Genomic DNA, 22,317 nt, shown 5'->3' with positions numbered 1-22,317 from the left:
CGGCCTACCTCCTGCCAGGCCAGGCGTGCTGCTCTCCCACCCACCCAAAACTGGGGGCAAGCTGTCCCACACAGGGCACGGGGGGCACCCTGCCAGTGCCAGGGGTGGGTGCAGGGTGGGCATGACCTCGCTGCTCTCTCCAGGCTCAGGCAACGGCAGGCACAGCAAACTGGGGTGTCTGGCTGCACTTGTGCTGCTGGTACAAGGGTACTGCTGCAGGGTGTTTGGTCCCACTGTGTCTGTGGGATGTCAGCTTTGCTCAGGGCCTGCAGCTTAAGGGAGGTTAAATGAGCTGAAAGTCGGCTGCAGCATCACCAAACTCGCCTGCTGCTGGTGTCAGCACCACCAGATGGGTGCAGGCAAGAGGACCAGTTCTTGCAGGTAGCACGAGCGGGGCTTTCCATCCTGGCTGATGCCCTGACCCCCAGCCAGGAGCACTCTGAGTGGGTTTTGCTCTGTGACGTGAGCAGCAGCAGCAGGTGGCAGGGGCCAGGGGGGGGAGAGCTGCTTGCTTTTGGTTTTCGACCCTCATCTTCGTTTCACATGAGTCATGTTACGTTCTGAGCTGAGTAACTGCTGGGGCTATTTTTACTCCAGCTCAGCAAAGCTTCCTTCTCGCTGCTGCCACCGCCACCGCCGCTCGCTGCGGACCCGGGGGCAAAGGATGGGGACATGGTGAGTGGCAGAGGGCGAGGGCAGGGGAAGCAGTGTTTGGGGTGGTGTCAGTGGAAAGGGGGACCGCTGCTCACCTAATCAATTTGGAAACAAAAATAGTGTATGCCTTTTGAAAAACAACAGATGACCTGCAATGTGTGGCGTATTCACACACACATACGTATGTATTTATTATACTGGGAGAGGGGAAGGGGGGAGGGAGAGAAATTCCTTTCGAGTGCTATTCACCAGTCTGGAAAAATAAAGAAGGAAAGCAGAACATTTTTTCCTTTCATCAAAACAGGAAAGAGAGGGGGAATGGGGTGGGGAGCAGATCCATAGACATAATGGATGGTTGCCAGTGTAAGGAAATTGTTCCCTTCTACCCTAAACTTGGGGGTTGGGGTGGGGGAGAAATATATGGCAGCATGATCAGAAAAGGCTGCATCCCCTCCTCCCCACTCGATGCAGGAGCGTGTGCACACGGGAAAGTGCTGGGAAATCAGTGCCCCCCAGCCTTGCCTTTTCTCTTTGAATCCTGCTCGAGCTGCACATCCGCAGAGATGTGAAATGCCTTTGCCTTCTCCTTCATCTCAAAGCACGGGGCAGGAAGGCACAGCCGACAGGAGCCCTCTCCCTCTCCCCTCTGCGGTTGTCAGGGGCTGGGCTCTGCCCTCTGCATCTGTCTGCATGCTGGTCCCCGTCCCCGTCCCCATCCTCTCCTCTCTGCCAGGTTCCTGCCAGGAATGGGTGAGATGAGGGAGGTGGTGAGGGGCTGGGGGAATCCCTCTGACGGAGAGACAGGCAGAGGGGGTGGTTCCCAGGGAAAGCCTGGCAGGTCCCATCAAACGCCTGCTCCCCAGGTGACACCTTCCCTTTCCCCTGGAGCCGCTGGCTCTGTCAGGGTTTTACTCATCCTTGGAAAGCATTTTCCCTGCCAGTGCCAGGGGCGGGAAGGCAAATTATGCAAGCCCTGGGTACCCTGAGGCTCTGCCTTTCTCCAGCCCCAAATACAAGCACCAAGCTCCGTGCCTGCCTCTGTCTCCTTCCTTTGGCCTCTCTTCTCCTTTCCTCCTTCTTCCTCCATTAAACCGAGCTCAGTCCTTACTCAGGGAAGTCGGGGCAGCTCTCGTGTCAGCCCCTCTGGGGCAAATGCTGAGTAACACAGCGTGAGCAGGGCACAGTAACCCCGTCCTTATCCCCTGGGACAGCCGGGATAAACCCCGCTCGGCCGGGGGCTGCGTGTAACACCAACTCGCCCACAGAGCGTATCTCCGCGTGTAAAGGAGGTGTAAAACTCACTCCAGGTGCCTCCTTTCGCTGCCGCGGCGTCTCCCCTCCATTGACGGCTGCGGCAGCCCCAGGGCGTGGGCGCAGGGATTGCTCATCCTCCTCCCGAACCCCGGGACCGGAGCAGCAGCAGCACCTAAGTCAGATACCTTGAGTGGGCCGGCTGACTACACGTTGGCTGTCAACACCTCCTAATTTCTTTCCATTGATTGTTTTCAAAATAGGACTCATCATGGAGAGGCTGAGACACCTCAGCTGTTCAGACTGAGTCTTGCTTTCCATTGTAAGCCCTGTTTTTCTTCCTGTTGTTTCATAATTCTCTACCTGCCCCCTCTGAAAAAAAAGGTAATAAATTAAAAAAAAAAAAATCACCCCTCACTCCATGCTGCTGTGGATGGTGGTTAGCACGATAATTTTTTCCATCAACACGAGATGAGGGGAGAGCAGCCTTGCAGCAAGGAACTGCCTATTGTCCTCAGACACGTGTGGCTCTCCTCCCTGGTGATAACAGAATAACCAGGGAGATGAGTTCAGCTGTTTGCAGGTTTGAGAGCTGTAGTGGTGGTGAAAGTGTTTTAAAAGAGATCCTGGTGCAGGCTCTTAGGAAATCTTGTTTTGTTGTGGTTTGTCTGCGGGGCCATTGCCAGCTAGCACAGTTGCAACCATATCTTGTCAAGTCATGGTGCTCTAATGGGACATTTTTATGGTCCAGATGCTTCATGTAGCCTCAAAATACCTTCCCAATATATGCCATGGTGGCTTCAAACTCTTAACCTGTGACATCTGGGACACCAATAGCCCCACAGGCCTCCACGCCTACCCCACAGGCCAGGTGAGAGGGAGATCCAGTTACCCCTATTAGTTTTAGGGGTTTGTGGGACACATCTCAAACTAATTCCACAGAAGTAAGAGAATCAAGGGAGCCCCCAGCAGGCTCAAGGCACAGCAGTTTTAGGTGCAAGCACCCCTATCAAACTCAGTGCCAGTGAGACCGACCCCCTCAGTCTAAAGACATCGCTACAGAAAAATCTCTCCCTGTCTTAAAAACAGAAAAACTGGTGAAGCCTGAGCAGCTTGAGTATCACTTTGCTCTATTTCCAGGCAGGGTCATAGGTAGATGATTAGTCAAATTCCAAACATCCTCTTCCTTGCTGTCTGGAGGTTCTACAGGGATTAGCTTTTTGTTTCTGATGTTGAGCTTCTAAAAACTGCCCAGCATCATCCACATGAAAATAAATAACTCTATTTCTATCCCATCTAGCATGTAATAGAGCCGGATATTCAAAAAAAAAAAAAAAAGCACACCACATCTCCCCCAAAATCAGGCCCTGCAGCAGCTCTTGTTGCTACCAAGCAAGAAATTTGCAGCAGTCCCTGCTAGCTTTCTGCTGAGACCTTCTCCTCTCTGGCAGCAATATTCCTGCCGAGGAATTTGATCAGCCTTCCCACACACAGGCTGTTCTGTCCTGGCCAGGAAGCCACTACAGCGTGGGGGACTCCCCACACAGGTGGCACCAGGGTGGTGTAGCCACCCCAGCTTATTTGAGGGCAGAGATCCCTCCTGGGCCTCCAGTGACCCCTTGGGAACCTTAAATACCTAACAGGGTCATGGACATTCAGGACCCAGCTGTCCCTGGAGCCCTCTACAGACATAGAAGAACTTCTCAAATCCTCACCTTTTCCCCTGCTGACTGCCAAGGAGCCCAAGGCTGCAGCAATTCTTTGGCTGGTGCCATTTGGAAAGAGGTGAAATGGACCAAGGCCCTTTTAAAACTCTTTTTTTGAAGCCGTCCACAGATTTGAAAAGGTGTTTCAGCACCCAGGTGGACATCAGGGTTGCAGCTCCACATCACTGGGGGTTAGAGCCAAATTATCATCACTTGAAATGGCTGGTACGCTGCTGGCAGGCCAGGATGGAGAATGAGGGGAATTCTAAGAGCGTCCTGAGGAATTTGGGGTGGGACAGGGCTATCATGGCTGGAGCATCTAAGATAAAGTCTTGTTAAGGTCTCTGGTGGTGGAAATGAGCAAAGGTATGCCTTGCATTTCTACTTCCTCCCCCTTGAGCTCCAATATTGGAACTGAGCCACTTGAGACTCAGTTTGAGGGACTCCCAGGACCCTCCTTATCCCTGCACTCAGGCACCTCAGATGACCTGGGCTTTGGAGCTGACACGGCTCTGACCACCTCTCCAACTGAGGAGAAACCTGCCCACTCTTCTTCTGGGTTAGGGTGAATGAAGGTAATCTTTGTGACCCAAGAGCACCTTGACATGCTGCCCCAGAGGACCCAGGCTATTTATGGAGGACCCCCAGTATTCCTTGTGTCCCTGTGCTTCCTGACCAACACCCACATCCATGAGACCAAAACCAGGTTCAGGGGCATAGCTGGCCAAGCTGGGGTGTGGTGTCAGGTGCCTGCTGCAGAGGAGCATTTGGGGGGCTGCCTGCTGCCCAGTTCCAGGGTCTGCCCCTCCTGCACCCGGGCACTTTGGAGTGCTGGTGCGAGACCGTGTGTTTTAGGGAGGGTTGGCTGCAGGAGACTTACAGGCACCCAGAGAGGCTGAGGGAGCATGTGTGATGCTGTGAGATGAGGCCACCGGTATGCCAGTGGGTGTATGTATGTGAGAAGGGAAGAGAGAGGGGGAGAGTGAAGGAGAACACATGGATGCCCAGGGATGTGTGAATGAGACAAAATTTGCACATAGCTGTGCATGCGAGCGGCTCGAGCAGAAGCGTGTGCGTAGCATAGGAAAGGCAGGGGGGATGCTTGGGATTCAGAGCGAGCGCCTGCCGAGCGCCTGCGGTGCATGACGGTGCAGGAATGTCTCGGTGGATACGAGCCTGCACAAAGATGGTGCAGAGCAGAGATCCCTCCTGCTCGTGCCCGGAGTGTGCGAGTCGGCGCCGGGAGAGCGCTCCTATGTACGTGAGAGGGTGTTTTTTCAACAGGATATGACTCTTTCTTGAACTCACCTGTTAGCAGCCTTACCCTCCCCATCCCTTTCCCCCCCACAGCAAATATCTGCTGGCTTAATTTCCCTTCAGATGTTTATTACATCGTGGAGATAATCATGCAGCAAAATACCTCCGGGTGCCACGAGCAACACCAGATTGTCTTATAGCAACGTGTAAATTTCTCTGGCTTCTTTTTTTTCCCCTGCACACAAAGAGATGTGAGATATTAAAGTCATCTCTCTCCCTGGAGCTAGTGGTGTAGCAGGGCAGGGAAGGCAGCGAGTGGAGCTTAGAGGAATGGGCTCCAGACTGAAACAGCGAGAACCTGGGGCCAAAAAAAATAACAAACTACCGTGCCGGGAACTCCTCTCTTCTTATCTCTTGCCGAGGAGGCAGGAATTTCTGTCCCCATTCCTCACGCGATATTAAAGCCACATTATACAGGTTGCTGCAGCATTAGTCATTTTTAATTAATTTATCATTTAAATTAATACACTTTTTATTTTGTCAGTAATACAGTATTTTATTTTGTCAGTAATCCCTCACTAGATTTGTTCCTTGATACCCAGCCAAAGAGGAGGATGGCAAGTTATGCTCCACCCATCTCCTCTCCTTCATAAAAGGAGCAGCCCCGAGTGCCAGCTTAGTCTCTCTTGCAGCTCGCAGAAAATAAAGACCCATCAGCTCACTCGGCCCTCCTGCAATTTTACCTTTTCTGCCTTTTTTTTTGTTTTTCCTTTCTTGTTGCAACAGAGTGCGGGAGGCAGCACCAGTGGCTCCACTTTGAGGCTTGTCAAGGCTCAGCGCACGCACACAAACACACACTCACAACCCAGAGCAAAAACATTTGCTCTCACCTGTCTCCAAACCCAAAGCAAACCTCCTGTCCAAGCCAACTCTTGGAACGAGAAGGCACCCGAGCCAGAAACTAATGTAAGGGGAAGAAATTCAATGCACACTGGCAACTTTTCTCTAAAAAACAAGTGGCAAAAAGGAAGAAAAGGAGCATTTTAAGAAGAGGACAACTTAAGGAAGAAGATTTCATATTTTGGATTTCACTCCAAACTTTGGAAAAGTTTTTTTTTCCTTTTAGTTACTATTCTGTGCACCTTCTTCTAAGAACATTGAGACATTGTTACCTGCATGTAAAAGCTTTTACAGATATACATTTTTTTTAAAAGATATACATCTTTTTTTAAAAGAAAACCAAGAGGAAGAATAGCATGTGGACCACCTAGCCAAAGCCACCACTGAAGCATCCCTTGCGCCGAGGGGGACCCAGAATCTGGATGTGTATAATTCCGAGGGACTGCATTTTTTTCCCACCGGGCTTATGAGATAGCGCAGAGGCAGGCGAGTCACCGAGAATTACTTCTGTCTCCCCTCACCACCACCACCACCACCAGCACCTCCACGTCCTCCTCCAAGGGCTCCCGCGGCTCTCCCACCTCCTCCCGGCTCGCAGGGGACATGGGAACGCGCAGCGCCCTCGATGCCTGAGGCCGGGCGGCCGCGGGGCTGTCTGCGGGAAGCGCTTCCCTGCCGGGGCTCGCCGTCCATGTGCCCGCAGCCGGCGGGGCCTGGAGTCGGGATGAATTTCGGCGTGGTTTTCGCGTTCATCCTCTCGCTGCCCCTGGCCCGCATGGAGGTGAGTTTCCGCCGCGGGCAGCGGGCGGTGCTGCCGAGCTGCCAGCCCCGCGCTGGGCGAGCGCCGGCGGCGGCGGCTCCGGCCCGCAGGTGCTGCGGGCGCAGCCGGGGGCGGCCGGGGAGCGGCGCGGAGCCCGGGGGCGCGGAGCCCGGGGGCGCGGTCCCGGCCCCGCTCCGCGGGAAGGGCTGCGGCGGGAACCGGCCGCGCTAATGGCGGGCAGCGACCGCCGCCCCTCCGGAGGGCAGCGCCCGCTGCAGCGGGCACCCCTCTGGAGCGGGCACCCCTCTGGAGTGAACACCCCCTCTGGAGTGAACAGCCTCTCTGGAGCGGGCACCCCTCTGGAGTGAACACCCCCTCTGGCGTGAACACCCCCTCTGGAGTGAACACCCCTCTGGAGCGGGTACTCCCGTCGGGACAGGCCCGCCAAAGGGGGCTCGCCTGGGAATCCACCCACCCCCGGGTGCAGGGGCAGGGGGGACCAGGCTGAAGCGGTCCCGGTTAATGTGGGAGCAGGGATGCTGCTGGCGAGCCCCGGGGAACTCGCAGCTTCCTGCCCTGCCTTGCCCAGGGCTGTCACCTCGGGGCAGGTGCCCTCCTTCCAGCCTCTCACCCCACCCTGTGATTCTGGCATCATGGCAGTGCGGGTACAGCGGGGACCGGGGCCCTCTTGACGCCTCTGGAATAATGCTCAGTGTGAAATCCACCCTGGCATTGCCAGGGAGGCAGTGGAGAAAGGGCGTGGGGCTTTGGAAAGGGGAAGGAAGGGGACCGTGTGAGCAGAGGCACGGCACCGACACCGAGTGGCAGGGTTATTCAGCAAGGTGTGTGCTCGGCTGGGGGAAGGGGCGAGAGATGAGTGCCTGCTGGGCTTCCCCAGTCACACGGGCATCGTGCCCAGCAGTCCTGAATGTGCTGCTCAGGAAGAAGCTGAGCAGAGCTTAAGGGCCAGGTGGTAGATTTGAACAAACACCCCAACCCACTTTGGGTTCCCTATGTGGAAATTGAAGCTTCATCCCCAGCCCTGATTGAGGAAAAGGAGCCCCAAACTCCCAAATCCTTTGACCTCTGCTGTCACATTTCATCATCTGATTGCATGCAGATTGAGGGGATCAGAAAGCCCCTGACATTCCCACACAGCACTCAGTTCCCACTTTAGCTCTACCCAAGATGGCAAAACTGTGGGTTGGATCTGCAGCTTGATTGTCAGGGGCAGGAAATATCCTTCCACCAAAACTTTCCCTTCTTTGCATCATTTTTCTCTTTTCCTTCCTCATTTTTGGGCAGGGTAAGTGGGCGCACCCCTCGTGAGATGGCAAAGAAGAGGTTGGGTGCAAAGCATCACGTCACCTCGCTGTGGGTCCATTTTGCCCTTGCCCCGGCCACAAAAGGAAGCAGTTTTAGCTGTGGGCTACCCAGCTCTGGTCATGCTTGTTTTGAGCAGAGGATGGTATTTCCTCTGTGGATGGCTCAGATCTCTTTCTCCCATGCAGCATAAAACATCAGCTGGGGTTGGCACTGGGGAAGGGTGAAGATGGAAGTGTCTGATCCCAAGGAGCTGTTCCTCAGTTGCCATAATCAGATTGAAATACTGTACAGCTCTATGACAGCTTAGAATGATTTGGTAATTCTGGCCTGAGGTTTCATGGGAGGAATTGTGATATTTGTCACTGTATGACAGGAGGAGCAAGAACGTTTCTGCTTGAGTAGATGCTTCAGGCTGCAGCCAGTGCTCACAGTTACTCTGAGGGCAGTGTGTTGCACCCTCTGCACCAGGCACAGACAGCACAGCTCCCACCAGGCTGCTGAACCAGAGTCATCCTCAGAAAGGGGCTTGCAGCTCCTCCCCAGCCGTGCCACAGAAAGTGCATGAGGAGCTGTAGCTCCCCAGATCAGCAGAGGCCCTGAGCAAAGAGATGGAGCCTCCTGAGTCCCTCTCCTGCTTTGATCACACCCATCTGGAGCTGGAGGGCCCTGGAGCTCTTCCAGCCGGAGGGAGTACAAGCCTCAGCGGGAAGGTATTTGCCAGTTGGGAAGCGAGGATGCTAAACCCATTTGCATTTGCCCCAGGGGCTGTAATAGTTGCCTTGCAACATTTACAGAGCTGGGCTGAGCCAGCCGTGGTTGTGCCGGGGTGAAGCCCCACTGGCAGCGCTTTCTGGAATTCCCAAGGAATGGGGTGCGGCTGGCCGCTTGCTTATAGCCTCGACCCAGCTCCCCACTGCGTCTTCCTGCTGCAAGGCTCCCGCGTTCTTCCCTAGTCTTCCTAGCACGAGGCAGTGACAAGGACAAAGCAGTGGAAGCTGGGATGGATGACACGTCTGGGGTGAGCTTGTGGAAGGAGCCAGGCGAGCGTCCCTGCCTCCCTCTCACTGTCAGCTGATGTGCAGCAGCAGGAGGGAATGACAGGGCTCCTGTGCTCCTTCCAGTGCTGCTGGTACACAACCGGCCCCGGGGGTGGAAATGTCTCCAGCCCTCGCAGGGGAGGTGTGGGGGGAGTGTGGAGGAGCAGTGGAGTCCCCCTTGAAATGGAAAAAGTGTGGGTAGGTCCGGCTGTATTTTAGGAACACAGACTAGATCAAGCGTTGTTTGATTATTTTAAGAGGGGAAACCATAAGCTGTGACTCCAGGTGGAAGGGGTTCGTGTGAAGAGGGCTGTACCTGCTGCAGAGTGCTCCGGGAGGCGTTTGTCAGGGTTCCCCTGTAGCCAGGAGTGGTGCTGGAAGGGTGGAAGCCCTGTGCCGGGGGAGTGCTGGTGGCAGGTGCTGCTGGTCTTGCCCTCTGCCAGGGAATGCGGTGGAGTCTCCCCTCAGGGTCCAAACATCAGCTTCAGAGGGAATTAAAAAATGCTGTTTGTTTGGGGTTTTTGCCTGGCTGATCACTCGTGACCCTGCTGCCAAAATCCCTTGCCATGCTTGGTGTGGAGGTGCTCAGAAAGTTCTCCTCTCCTGGGCAGAGGAACGAATAGGTGGGTACTTCCCTGCCCCTCACAAACTGGTGCTGCTGACACCATTCTGTCCTTCTGTGTGCAGTCACACCAGCTTGGAAAAAGGAACTGGAGGAGTCCTCACCTCAGACAAGTATCCTTGTCTGATTTCTTTGAGCCCTGAGGGGCTGCCTTCCCTGCCGGTTGCACAATCTTTGCTCCCTCCTCCTCTGTACCCAGCAGGAGACACACCTTCAGGCAAGACTGAGAAACCCTCTCCAGAGGGTGCAGACCACAACACTGCCTATTCCCTGCGCCAGCTGGGCAGCTTCTGATGGCAAGGGGACCTTTCAGCATCCCTGGTGCTCAAAAGCATAAGCTGGGAAAAAAACTCCAGAGCAAGAGGTGGTGGGGCTAGGGAGGAGACAGATTTTGGGAAAGTGCATGTGTGGGGAGCAGGAACAGGGGAACTGCTGCACCTGCACTTATTTGCAGTGACCAAACAGTGCTGCTGGACATCTGGGAGGAGGAGAGCAAAGCTGATGTGCTGAGAGGCCCCAGTGCAACAGCCATAGTGCAGGCAAGCAGCTGCTCTGCTGCCTTTGTCAGATGTGCCATGGCCCCTCAAGCACCAGCAACCAGCATAAGAAAGTGAACGTCCCCACCAGGGGATTGGCAGATTGGGGGGTGCCCTTGCGGCTCAGGGGAGAGTCAGAGTCAGGAACTGGGGAGCAGAAGGAGGGAGGGAAGAGCAAACTTTCTTCTAAGAATTCAGGGCCTCGCAGGAATACGAGGCCAGGCCTTGGGGCACTTGACAGCCAGCCAAGAGTCCATTGAGACAAAAGTCTTCTTTGATCTGCCGCACAGTTAAAAAAGGAGATTGTTAACCTGTGTTAGACAAATAACTCCAGAGGAGCTGCTGAGCAGGAAAAGCACCAGCTGCTTGGGCTGGTCTCTTGGGGATCCCACCTCTCCCAATGCTCCTCTACCTTCTGACCCCATGGGATTAGGTGGAGGTGATTGATGGACCTCTGCTTCCCTGTGTCTCATCCCACAAGTGCCCCAGCCCGGGTGTGTGCAGTGCTCCCTCTCAGAGCCTCCCAGGCACAGGGCTGGGGCAGGGGCCTGTGACAGACCTCAGAGGGAGCAAGGACAAGGCATGCAGCTCAGGTTTGCTGCTGCTCTTAGGCCAGCCTTGGCCTTGGTTTACAAGGGTAAGGTAAGGAGCTTCACAGGCTTGCAGTTGTCACTGGCAGAGTTGCCTTACAGTGATGGGGGAGGAGGACAGGATTATGAGCTGTGTGGGCTGGTGTTACACCATAGCCAGGCTGGTAGTATCTGCAACAAGACAAAATTGGCATCTAAAATTGCTGCCATGAGCAGGGAGTGGAGCTTATTGCTACAGGCAGTCACCAGAAGCACGGCTCCTGAGGGCCTGCATTTTCAAGCCCCGATTCATATCTGTTCCTCCTGCTCAGTTAGCAAGGTGACACCTCCCAGCTCACTTCCAAAGTTGCCGAGTCTGAGTCTCGTAACACCTGCCCACGCTCTCCCCCCAGCAAGTGCCAGAGTTTAAAATAAAGTTCCATTTCCTACATGTATTAAGTGTCAGGAAGGTCCAGAGGCATCCGTGCAGAGCAGCATTTGTACACAAACGCATTTGGCTGACAGGTGCAAACATTGAAAGCCTGCAATTTCACCACCCAGCACTGAGCTCTGACTGCAAGTACTGGGAATTGCAAATCATCCTTCTTCCAGTAAATGTGTGTGGCACAAGGCAGGGAAGTGCTGCAGAGCCTCTCCAGCACCGGGCTGTTGGTCCCTCTCTTCCTCACACAGCAGGAGATGTCAGAAGGCATCTTCATTTCACAGCTATTCAGTGATCCCTGAATTATACAAGTCTCTCTCTCGCTGTGCATTCATCACTGATGCTGCTTCCCCCTCCCTCAGAGACTGAGGAAGTAATGCCTGGGGATGTAATATCTGCTTTTTGCTGGAGGCAGACAGCCAGATCTGTGGTGAGATGTGGCAGTGACAGGGATGGAGCAGGGCAGGAAAGCTCGGTCTGACTGAAGCTGTCTGGTGGATCTGGCTGTGAGAGGTTTAGGACACGGGTGTTGTCTGCTCTGCAGCTCTCTTCAGGAGGTTTCTGAACCTCCTTGGGCTGCAGCAACCTTCACATCACTGCATCCCAGTTAAAGTTATAGTATTAGAGGGTGGTCTGGCAGGGCTGAGGAGGGAGCACTCCTGTTGTCCTACTATGGAAGCAAACAGTGGGTGGCCAAGGACAGGCACGTGTGAGAGAGTGCCAGGCTCAAGCAGCCATCCAAAAGTGGCTGCAGGTTTGAGCCAAAGCCCTCAAGGTTTAAAGCCAACGTTTAGCCACCTGCCTGGTGGCTTTTCTCTGCTGCAAACGGAAGGAAAATGTTCTGCACTGAACGCAGGCAGGGAGGGAATAGCTGTACAGTAGGAGGACCACACACATGCCACCAACTGTCCATAAAAACCCGCACGAAAATCCCTGCGCTTCACAGGCACACAAGCCAAGCTCTCCTCTCAGTTACAGGGACATGTGGAGGGCTGTGCCTCAGACATCGTCCAGCACCCGGCTGAAAGAGCAGCTTTTCCGCTTGAGTAGCCCTGAATGAAGAGAGCTGGGAGCTAAGCAAACACTTTGGCCAGTCCTTTCCTCTGTCTCTTTTTCCAGTCTTTCGGAAGTATGTTTTAATCAGCACTTACTTTCCCACACCCCTCCTTTGTACTCTTATTAAGTGCTGTCACTGGGCCCCGCTCTAGCCTAGTGCCAGAGTAAAATTCCCAGGAGACTGATGGCATTGCACCTGCCTGCTCAAACTCTGTATTTGGCCCGTGGTCTGATGTTGCTACCCCTGCTTACTTAAGGTTTTTTTGTGCTGGTGTGCAAGGACATCCAAACTCCTATATGTTTCTTCCTCCAAATCAGCTCCTCAGCCCATCACCTCCCCGCAGCTTTTGTCATTTCACCCCGGGCTCACGCTGGGGCAGCCTCAGCCGCCAAGGTCAATCTTCATCTCCACCCCTGCCTTTTTTTTCCTTAAAAAAGAGTATGCAAATGATGTATATTATTGGGCCTCTGTGATTTGAAAGCACACGCGCTCGCACACGCACACACACACAATAACTGACAAAGCCCGTGAAGGAATTTCATAACGGAGGGAAATATTAGGAAGGTTTTATCTGATAGTGTAAGGGAAGTCTGTGAAAAGGCCTTTACTGCAGGCAGCAGGAATAAGAAGCCACCTGGAGAAGTCATACACCACCGGAGAAGGAAGCCTTGCTGGCTGCTTGCATAGTGTCCAGGGCTCTGCTGCACAGCCTGGGTATTTTTGGGCTTTTTTAGTGTCCCGACAGCTTTGTAAGAGGCAGCAAGAGGGTCTCTCTTGCTTTTGCTTAGGTTTCAGGTTCATGTTCTCATGAGAAATAAAGCTCTTGAGGTTTCAAAGCCAGTGCAAGACAACGCACATGTTTGCATTTTGCTGGTTCTGTCGTGTCTTCCCCATGCTTGATTCCCTGCTCCTGCTCCGTGACACAGCCAGGACTTGCAGATCATCTCTCTAATGCTTGTTTCTCCCCTTCTTTTGTTTTTGTTGTCTGGCAGGGGGACCCCATACCCGAAGACATTTATGAGATTTTGGGTGGCAGCTCAGTGCGCTCCATCAGTGACCTCCAGCGTGCCCTGCGGATAGACTCCGTAGGTAAATCTCCTCTTCACCAAACACTCCTCTATTTTTAATTAAGTCTTTGTGCGGGGGAGGGGCTGGGAGGGGATAGTCTGTTTTTCAGCAGGCACACTATCAACAGATTTCATTATAAATGTAGGAATCACTCAAGAGCCAAGACCTGCCTGTTTACAGACTTAGTCCCCCTGAAACTTATGGGAGTTAGAGGCAACTAGATGCTTTTTTAGATCTCCTAACTGTCTGGACACTGGCTTCCAAAAATGTTAGGAGATGGGCAAGGTAAGTGCAAGGAACTGAGATCCCCATTCTTCACCCTGAGAGATGCTCAGCCAGCGGGGCTTGAATTGGACAAGGATCAGTTTAGGAGGCTGCAAAATGGGAGGTGGAAATAGGGTGACAGAAGAGGAAAAGGCTGAGTGGGCTTCCAGGTTTGGCATCCACAAAAGGCCCCGGGCTCCCAGAGGCCCTTAGTTTAAGAGCGGCAGAGCACGTGTCCATGGGTGAGCTACGGGGCAGGGGCTAAGTCAGGGTAGCGTCGCTTCACCTCCTGCCCGTAGATAAGAGCTCCGGGGGCTGCAGGGCCTCGGGGTCACTTGGCCAGGGCTGGCTACAGGGAGCAGCAGGAGCAGCGAAGCGTGGAGGGGTCGGCACGTGTGGGAACTGGAGCACGCGCCACGGCGGCTGGGCTGGCCCAGGAATTTATTTATAAACGGTCTCTTCAGAGCAAATTCCTTTCTATTCTAACCCTGCTCCCGCCCGTCGTCCCCCAGCCCCCCCAGCTTGACTTCTCTCTCGTGTTTTGTCTGTTTTGAGCTTTGTAATCCTTGCCGAGACACTATCTACGGGGGAACAGAATTTCCTGCTTTTGTTTCCTATGCCAGTCCAACCACTGGCGCAGTCTCAAAAGCATTCCCGCTGCCTTTCAAAACGGCCCTGGAGGGGCAGGGGGGAAAGCAAGGGGGAGGGCACCAGCTGCGTTCAGCTATTGTTTGTCTTAGAAAGAGGCGACCAGGCTCCCCACCACTGCCAGGGCCGCTCCCTGCCCTCACCAGCTCCCTCCTCCTTGTCCACGAGCCACACAATGGGGCAACTTCCAAAATTAGCCCTGCTGGATTGTCCCAGGCTGGTCCCCCCCACCTCCAAATGTCTTCAGTACTGATCCAGAGTGTAGAAGGACAACCTGGAGGAGGGAGGGACGTGGTTCTCAACAGATTTGTTTTGTGTCAACAGTTGTTGCTATTTTTTTGCTCCCGTTTCTCTCCTCTCATCAACTCAACTTGTGCACCAAAGGCAGCCCCCACCTTCATTTGATGAAATGCCACAGGATGGAGGGGTGGGCAAGGAGCAGCTGAGAAGATGCATCCAATCTGTCATGGCCCAGTGTCTAAGGAACAGATACATCTCTATCGTGGCTATTAACCAGCCTCATGATTAAGAAATAAAATGGGCTTATCTGGTTGGCTCCAGAAGCACAGGGGATGAGAGAAGGCTGCAGAGCTTTGTCACTGGTTTCACTTCAGGTGCCAGATAGGAAAGAGTGGTCAGGGAAACAAAAAGTGGTGCTGTGAAGCTGTTTCTTTGTTTCACCCTGTGGCTCTCATCTGTTCCCAGGTACTCACTGAGGAGCATTGACATTCTCTTGCCCTGTGAGGAATTAGCAAATTAGTGTGTGAGCAAAATAATCCCAAAGTGGCTGGAGCTATTCTCTGTGCTGTCTGTGCACCCTGTGTGTGTCACAGCTGCTTCCCTGCAGTGACTGCACAAGGAGCCAGAATGAGGCAGTTCCAGGAGGCAGATGGGCTGAGATAGTGCTCTCCTGACCTTGGGCACTACTGCAGACCCAGCAACAGAAGTGTGTACAGTGGGAGTTGTCTCCTTGACTGTGGCTGCCCACAAAGCAGTGGCTGCCCATGTAAACCAGTCATACAGACACCTTCCCTAGTCCAAAGAGAACCACAGGCCATTCTAAAGTGTGATCCACCAGTTCTCATTTTGGGAGTTTGCCTGAGGGCAAGACCAATGGTGCCTAGAATTGATCACACCTTTCCAGCCACTTTAAAGGGTGTCTGTCCATCCACCTCACATGTAGATGTTGACTGCTCATTGACAGGCAGATGATTCCTGCCTTTTGAATGCAGCCTCTGTGCACCCACCCCAAATCTGTCAGCAACTGCTTGAGACCTGAGCAGGGAGCAAAGTCCCTGCTTCCCTTTATGAGAGGGCTGCACTAGGGCAGGGCTGAGGAAGAGGAATGGGACATGATAGGTAAGGGAAGTCTGCTCCACCACACATCTGATAAACAGAGATCTTCCACTGGCCCCTAATTCCCTTTAAGAAAATTGCTCCCTGGATGCTGACGTCCATTCAGTTTCCTTCAGCTGCTAAAGCAGGTTAGAGAAGGAAAGAGCTGTGGCTGGGTGGGAGCTATCTCCAAGCGCAGCCATTGTCCCGAGCTCAGGAGGGGCTGCATGTTGGAGTGCTCCATGGGGATTATGGGCATTTCTCTATTCAGCACTTCCTATGGGAAAAAGCAGTGGGGTGGGAGGGAACCGCTCAGGGCTGGCCTGAATGCTATCGGTCTTCCTCTCCCATCGCCGACTGAACCACCTCCAGATCCTGCCTCTTACCTTAGAGTAATCTGGAGGAAAAGTAATTTTAACTTTATTTTTCTGTTCTTCTGTCACAAAACTTCTCTAACCTAGAGCACCTGAGGTGAGCTAGGAGAGAGAAAGGAAGCACCCCACCTACCACCCATTCCCCCCTTCACTTGCCCTCTCAGCTCCCAACTCTCCCAGTCCCAAGCCATCCCAGCAAAGCACCTCAGTGTTTAATACCAGGTGTTCTGCTTGTCCCATCTGGTCTTTGATCCCCTTTGGTGTCATCCTGGTCTCAGCTGGCCGATCTGAATCCCTCTTCAACTCCTCTCTGACACCAGAAAGTCCTGACACAAGCCTTATCTTTCTTGAGCTGGAGTTTTCCTCTCCCGATCTGACTAGGGTCCCCTCAGTCATGATAGGCTTGTTGCTCTGAGCTGCCTAGTCTGAGCAAAGAGTGTCTGTGCCCCAGAACAGCTGTGACCTTGCTTGTGGATTTACACCTAGCATGAGGTCCTGGGTCCGTGGCTTATCCCATGTCCCTGCACTTTGCGTGGTGATCTGAGCACAAGTGCCTGCTGTCTTCTCCTGCCTCTACCTGGTGCTATTAAGTCATGTCTTCCCCTCTGCAGAGCAGGACAGCTCAAGCCTGAACCTGAATGCATCTCAGCCTGATCAAAACCCTGTGGCCCTTTCTCGAGAGCGACGAAGCCTAGGTGAGTTGGGGGTCTTGCACCTTGTGATTGTTGGGGAGCAGCCGTGGGTGAGCAGCTATGGGTGCTCCAGATATCTGTCTGAAATACAGATGTAGGGGTGGAGGTTATAGTGCACCTGTGTGTGTGGAGACACACACAGGTGCACTATAAAAAAATGAGGGTCTGGGCCTGGAGTGGGAGCAGGGTGTTTCACCCTGGGAGGGCAGGAGAGGGAGTCTGGACTTCTGTGCACTGCTCTGTCTTAAATCTTGATGGTGCTTGTTTGCTCTAAAGTGTCATCTGCTGTCTGGGCTGCAGTGAGAAGCATCACTTACTGGGGCTTCCTCCACAGGGCATGGCTCTGTACAGGGAGAGAGACAGAGGGGTGGGAGAAAGAGAAAGAACATTCGTGTGTGCTTGTGCACGTGAGAGCCATCTGGGGCCCTTCACTTGCAGCAGAGGTGGCTGTGGCAGGGTGGTGGCAGCTGCAAAGCCCATTTCACCCCGTTTCCCTCTTGTCCCTGTGTAGATGCTCTGGCAGCAGCAGAGACAGCTGTCCTGGCAGAGTGCAAGACACGGGAGGTGGTCTTTGAAATCTCCCGCACCATGGTGGACAGCACCAACGCCAACTTCGTGGTGTGGCCGCCCTGCGTGGAGGTGCAGCGCTGCTCCGGCTGCTGCAACAACCGCAACGTGCAGTGCCGCCCCACGCAGATCCGCGTCCGGCCCGTGCAGGTGAGGCACCCGCCCGCCGCCGCTCCCTCCTCCTGCCGCCCAGCAGAGCTACAGGGCATTGTCCCCATCTGCAGCTCCACGCCGCGGCCATCCCTGTGCCCCAAAGCCACACGCGGGCAGGGCTCGGGTGCGGGGCTCATGCAGCCATCTGTGCCCTCTGTGCGCCCATGCAGAAGCGTGGGTGACCTCCATGCCAGCTGCTGGAAGGGCTGGTGCTGTCCAGCAGCTGGGGACTGTCACCAGGCAGAGCTGCAGGGCACTGTCCCCATCTGCAGCTCCATGCCTTCCTGTGGCTCGAGGAGGCCTGTCTGCTGTGTTAGAGCAGAAGAAACAGGGTGCTTTCATCGTGGGAACTGGTTTGGATGCAAAAAGAGGAGGGTTTGCAGTGTCAGTCTCCATCCCCCCACTGCTGCTGCAGCAGCTTCTTTCCAAGATGTGCGCTGGAACAGCTTCTCTTTCTCAGCCCACAGTTACCTCCTGACCTGCTCCATCATCCAGCAGACACCTGACAGCTAACCTCTTGCTCTGATCCTCCCCTCACAGCTACCAGTGATCTCCTCACAGCTTCCTCCTAGACAGCTTGTTTAAAAATAATATTCATCCCATACTAATCCTCTGCCTGAGCCCTAAGAGACTCCCCCAGGCAGGCAGCAGAGGTTGGCTGGGAGAGATTGTATTCACACACAGCCCTTTTCATCAGGAAATTCCTTTCTCAGAAAAGCCAGGCTGAATGAGGAAAAAATGGGGGGGAGCAGGAGTTGTTTTTCTGGAAAAAAACAAGTGAGAGGTCAAAAGCCAGCCTGAAAAAGTGACCTGGAAATGGTTTCTTTGAGGACAGAGGTCTCTCTATTGTTTGGCTGGAAGTGTTTGTCTAGCAGGCAGCGTGTGGTCTGAAGCGTGTGGAGTGGGCTTTCAAGGAAAGATAAACAGCCTGGCTGCTTTGGCGCTGGCTGAGAGATGCTGCTGGGGGCAGTGGGTTTAGAGGAATTCCATCCCAGATGCACAGCAGAGTGAGTATTTATAGCTTGTGGAGCACTTCAGGCACCACAGACTTGTTAGATAAGCTGAGTGGGGTCAGGCCTGGTTGATGATGAAGTGGGAGGACCCCCTAGAAAGCTTGTGCCCTGTGGTGGGATGTGGAGCAATGAGTCTTCCCTCTGAGTCAGCACTGGTGGAGAGTCCGGGGGAATTTCCAGAGCACTGCCTTTCCTATGAAGAGCCGAGGGCTTCAGCCCTGCGAGTTATTAAAGAGCTTGAGACAAATTCAGGCAGGCCTCAGCAGGGCTGGTGAGGCTGTGTTAGCTTGCTTCAGACCTGAGTTCTTCTCCTTTTGCCCTTCCTGTCGGTTCTGTGGGAATTATCCTGGTTGTCCCAGGTCTCCACCATTGCATCTGTCAGAAACAGGCTGGCATGTCCTGCATGTTCCATGTTTCTGTCTCTGATCAACCAGTCATCCTGCTTAATCTCTGGCAATGGTTAGGATCAGGGGAACCAACCAGAGACATCCAAACTTGCCTGGTCTGGGTCTGTTCTGCTGCCATGTTCAGAATTATCTCCCATATACACCACCTCTGAGTCTGTGTTTGAGTTTTGAGTTTGAGTTTTGAGCTTGAACAGGGCTCTGTGAGCAACCTTCTGACCCTTTAGGAAGAAAGCCAGGAGTAAAGTGCACTGACACTGACTAATTTTACAGAGTGGGAGCCGTGGCTGTACTAATCTTCTGCTGGCCTTCCTCTTGCAAATAGGTGAACAAGATCGAGTTTGTCCAGAGGAAGCCAAAATTCACAAAAGTCGTTGTGCCTTTGGAGGACCACGTGCAGTGTCGGTGTGAAGCCGTGTTCCGACCGCCCCCCAGGAACATCCGTCCAGGGCCACGGGAACAGAGACGTAAGGATCTTGGCATTGGTAGAATGAAGGGAGGTGTGAGAAGAGGGGCTGGGGAGAGAGAAAAGAGACCTCCACTGGTTTCAATCTGCTTAGCTCCAGTAAATCCCAAGGGCCTTCACTGGTTTATACCAGCTGAGGGACCTTTCCCAGGATGTCTGCCTGCCTGGAAGGGGCTGAAACAGAGGGAAAAGAAGGAGGGGAAGGTGAGAGGTGAGGGGAAGGGCATGGTGGGAAAAGGGAGAGGGCAAAGATTGTGGAGAACAGAGGACAAGGAATAGAAGAACAGAAAGAGGCCTTGTGGTCCTGCTGTTGCAGAGCTCTTTGTTGACAGTGTGTGGAGAAGGATATTTCAACAGAAGCAGTCTGCCCCTGGCTGTACAGACACTCTCCCCTCTGTTTTGGCAGGCTTGTCCCCAGCATTCACCACAGCCGCTGTCTCACAGAGGCGGCGAGTACGCCGGCCGCCGGCACAGAAGAGGAAACATAAGAAGTACAAGCATGTCAACGATAAGAAAGTGCTGAAAGAAATCCTCATAGCATAGAAGTGCTGGCAGGGGAGAGAGAGCACAAGGCAGGTAACAGTGAGCTTCTTTTCCATCCAGGAGAGATGTCCTCCTGGGACATGGCATCTCGGACCCTTCCCACACCGCTGGCCATTCGTTCTGTGTGGGGCTGTTGCAGGACAAAACCTGGGTTGAAGGAGGAGGCAGAAGTAGGTTGGGTGCCAACATGTGCATTCTATTTATGGAATTAAGGCTCTTTGCAAAGTTGGAATGATCATGCTGCAGCCATCCTTGCTCCCAGGCCCCGCCCTCTCCTTTCTCTGCCTCCCTTTCAGGCAGAGAACAAGCCTGGCTTCTCCCTACACCTAAATCCCCTCGGGGTCCAGGTAATTCATCTCCTCTGTGGAGCAACTCCTGTTCTAGTTTCTCTATTGGTTCTCCATTGAAAACAGAGAATTAATGTTGCTCTAGGGAGCCCTTTTCCTTTTATTTCCTTACTTGAGTTGGCAGAAAGACCGAAAAGCAGCAACACTTTTGGTTCATCACTCTCCTACAGGGAAGCCTATGTGCATGAGAAAGGTCATACCAGGGAAAAGGAGAACTGGAATCTCTGGCAAGAGATCTGGACTTTGTCAGGCCAGCATCTGATTCTTCTCTCCATGACTTATGTAAACAGGAGTAATTCCCTCATCACCAGAAGAATTTCACTGGTACAAGCGAAAGGAGGCTAAGCCTTGGTTCCCCATGAGAGGAAGAGGTGCAGAAAAGAGGGAAAGAGTAGTCAGGGTGCAGAATGGTGGGAGCTGGATTGTGACACAGCTTAACAGGGAGAGCCCTGGCCCACAGCTCAGCAGTTCCAGCTCTGCTACAGCCACTCGAATAAGCCTGGGCCACCACTTCACATTCACTTCCCCTCACCCCAGGAGAGGGGGCAGCAGGCTTCCGTATGTGGCAAATCAGGAGCAGGGGACAAGGGGCACCGAGCAGTGACTTGAGACTGGGATTCCCACGCTTAGCACTATGAGGGCTCTGATTGTCCCAAGATTCTCCTGGGCAGCCTAAAGTTCCCAGGGTAGAAATGATGCATACCCATGCAAATCTCAGCTCTTGCTCAAGCTGTTCAGGGGAAAAAAATAGAGGAGGTCAAAAGTCCTCCCAGGCTTCTAATCTGGCTCTTTGGCATAAATATTTCCAGAGGAGAAAAGGGGATAGGAGGGGAGTTGCAGGGGGCAAAAGGTTACATTTTCTAATGCTGTGTCTGGTTTTGTTTCACTTCCAGGTTTATTTAATATATTTGCTGTATAGCCCCCATGGGGTCCTTGGAATGATAACTTTTCCTCTTTGTCCATCTGCCTCGACGTCTGATTCAGACGGCAATTGGTGCTTCCCTTTCCATCAGTGGACCTTCTCCCACCAAAGCCTCCCTCTCATTTATTAGCATAATTTTAAAGTTTAACACACACACACACACTAAAGGACAAGGATGATCTACATATATATATATGAGAAAAGAACAAAGTACAAATAAAACCGTGAATGCCAACAGCCACAACTTGTGATGAGAACAGGACAATTCCTTCCCTGCTACGGAGGACAGGATGGAAAATGTGAAAAGGAAAGCGGGTCCAATTTCTTCCGAGAAAAGGAGAAAAACAGATGGACAGAGGCCAGAAGGGGAATATTCTCCCTTTCCTTCACGCTTCTGGTAAGGCTGGGAGGGCCCAGCTGAGATCTACTCTTGCGTTGGACCTACCTTTTGGCAGCAGGCAAATCTCAGACTGCGAGCGGCGACCAATGATGGAAAATGCACTAAGGATGTTCATCGCCCTACCTGGACAGATCTATATTTTTAACGTGTGTGTGTATATTTTATTTTTAAAAAGAAAAACCAAAACCACTATGGTATATAACATCTCGGGGAACAGAACAAACAGGCAAAGAAATAAAAAAAGAAGCCAAATGCATTCCCCCACTCCCTCTTTTCCCTGCTCCTGGTGCTGACTGGAAGGTGTTTGGATCATGGGGAAGGAGCAAAAGGCGGCAGAATCGTCTCCACGCCCTCGACCCCTGCCAAGGAGAGCTGTCTTTGCACATGCTGGTGGAGAATTCAACTTTCCAGGCTCGGACTAAAATTATTTTTTAAATTCACTCTGGATGTGTGCGTGTGTACATGTGTGTGTGTGTGTATATATAGATATATACGTGTGCATGTGTGTGCGTGTGTATGTGTATTTATACATACATATATAAAAATATATATATATATATATGTTCTTAAATGGGTTTCATTCCCCAGTGGCAGGAAGCTCAGAGGCACGTGGGTGCATCGGCTTCGCTGGGCTGGCAGAAAAGCACACTGTAACTGCAACGTGCCTGCGAGGCCAGGGCCAGGGACAGGGCAGGCAGAGGCATCATCTGACCTCTCTCTTTCTTGTTACCCTTTTCTCTCACTCTGCACCAACCCCCCCTCCCCAGCACAATTTCCTTGCAGGAGGTGAAGTGGCACCAAACTTAGAAGCATGACTTAATCTCAGTGAGCTGTCCTTGCCTGCTCTGTGGTCTTGAAAGGGGTCATTCCCATGAGGTCTTTAACCCCTTCCTCGATGTCCTGCACTCTATGCCTCCACTAATCTTTCCCTGCCAATGTTCCCAACCCACTTAGCTTGGGAGTTGATCCACAATGTGGACAGCTCTGTGTAGGTATAGAGAAAG

The 22,317-nt window shown here is 53.1% G+C and overlaps 1 protein-coding gene across 3 annotated transcripts; it reads left to right on the top strand.

Moving 5' to 3' along the window:
• The first annotated feature begins 503 nt into the window (after window positions 1-503).
• PDGFB (platelet derived growth factor subunit B) lies at window positions 504-21,753 on the top strand. 3 transcript variants are annotated; one of them, XM_077178584.1, is made up of 8 exons: window positions 504-675; window positions 5,655-6,549; window positions 13,110-13,206; window positions 16,418-16,501; window positions 17,010-17,215; window positions 18,961-19,102; window positions 19,508-19,677; window positions 20,885-21,753. In XM_077178584.1, exons 2-7 carry the CDS (start codon window positions 6,394-6,396, stop codon window positions 19,642-19,644), a joined length of 822 nt encoding a protein of 273 aa, XP_077034699.1. In that variant the 5' UTR covers window positions 504-675; window positions 5,655-6,393; the 3' UTR covers window positions 19,645-19,677; window positions 20,885-21,753. The 3 variants fall into 3 exon arrangements, with proteins under 3 accessions (XP_077034699.1, XP_054487769.1, XP_077034698.1); XM_054631794.2 differs by lacking the exon at window positions 504-675 and having other exon boundaries at window positions 5,541-6,549; window positions 19,508-19,673; XM_077178583.1 differs by lacking the exon at window positions 504-675 and having other exon boundaries at window positions 5,541-6,549.
• Window positions 21,754-22,317: the final 564 nt, after the last annotated feature.

The sequence above is a fragment of the Agelaius phoeniceus genome, chromosome 5, assembly GCF_051311805.1.
Source record: "Agelaius phoeniceus isolate bAgePho1 chromosome 5, bAgePho1.hap1, whole genome shotgun sequence".
Taxonomy (NCBI): Eukaryota; Metazoa; Chordata; class Aves; order Passeriformes; family Icteridae; genus Agelaius; species Agelaius phoeniceus.
The sequence above is the reverse complement of the archived record's forward strand: the minus strand, read 5'-3'. Positions and strand labels throughout refer to the sequence as shown.

Excerpts from the sequence above, each read along its gene's own strand:
- PDGFB (XM_077178584.1), top strand. The coding sequence starts at position 6,394 with ATGCCTGAGGCCGGGCGGCCGCGGGGCTGTCTGCGGGAAGCGCTTCCC. Across the intron at positions 13,207-16,417 it reads CCTGCGGATAGACTCCGTAG|AGCAGGACAGCTCAAGCCTG; the intron begins GTAAATCTCCTC and ends TCCCCTCTGCAG. Across the intron at positions 17,216-18,960 it reads TCCGCGTCCGGCCCGTGCAG|GTGAACAAGATCGAGTTTGT; the intron begins GTGAGGCACCCG and ends TCTTGCAAATAG.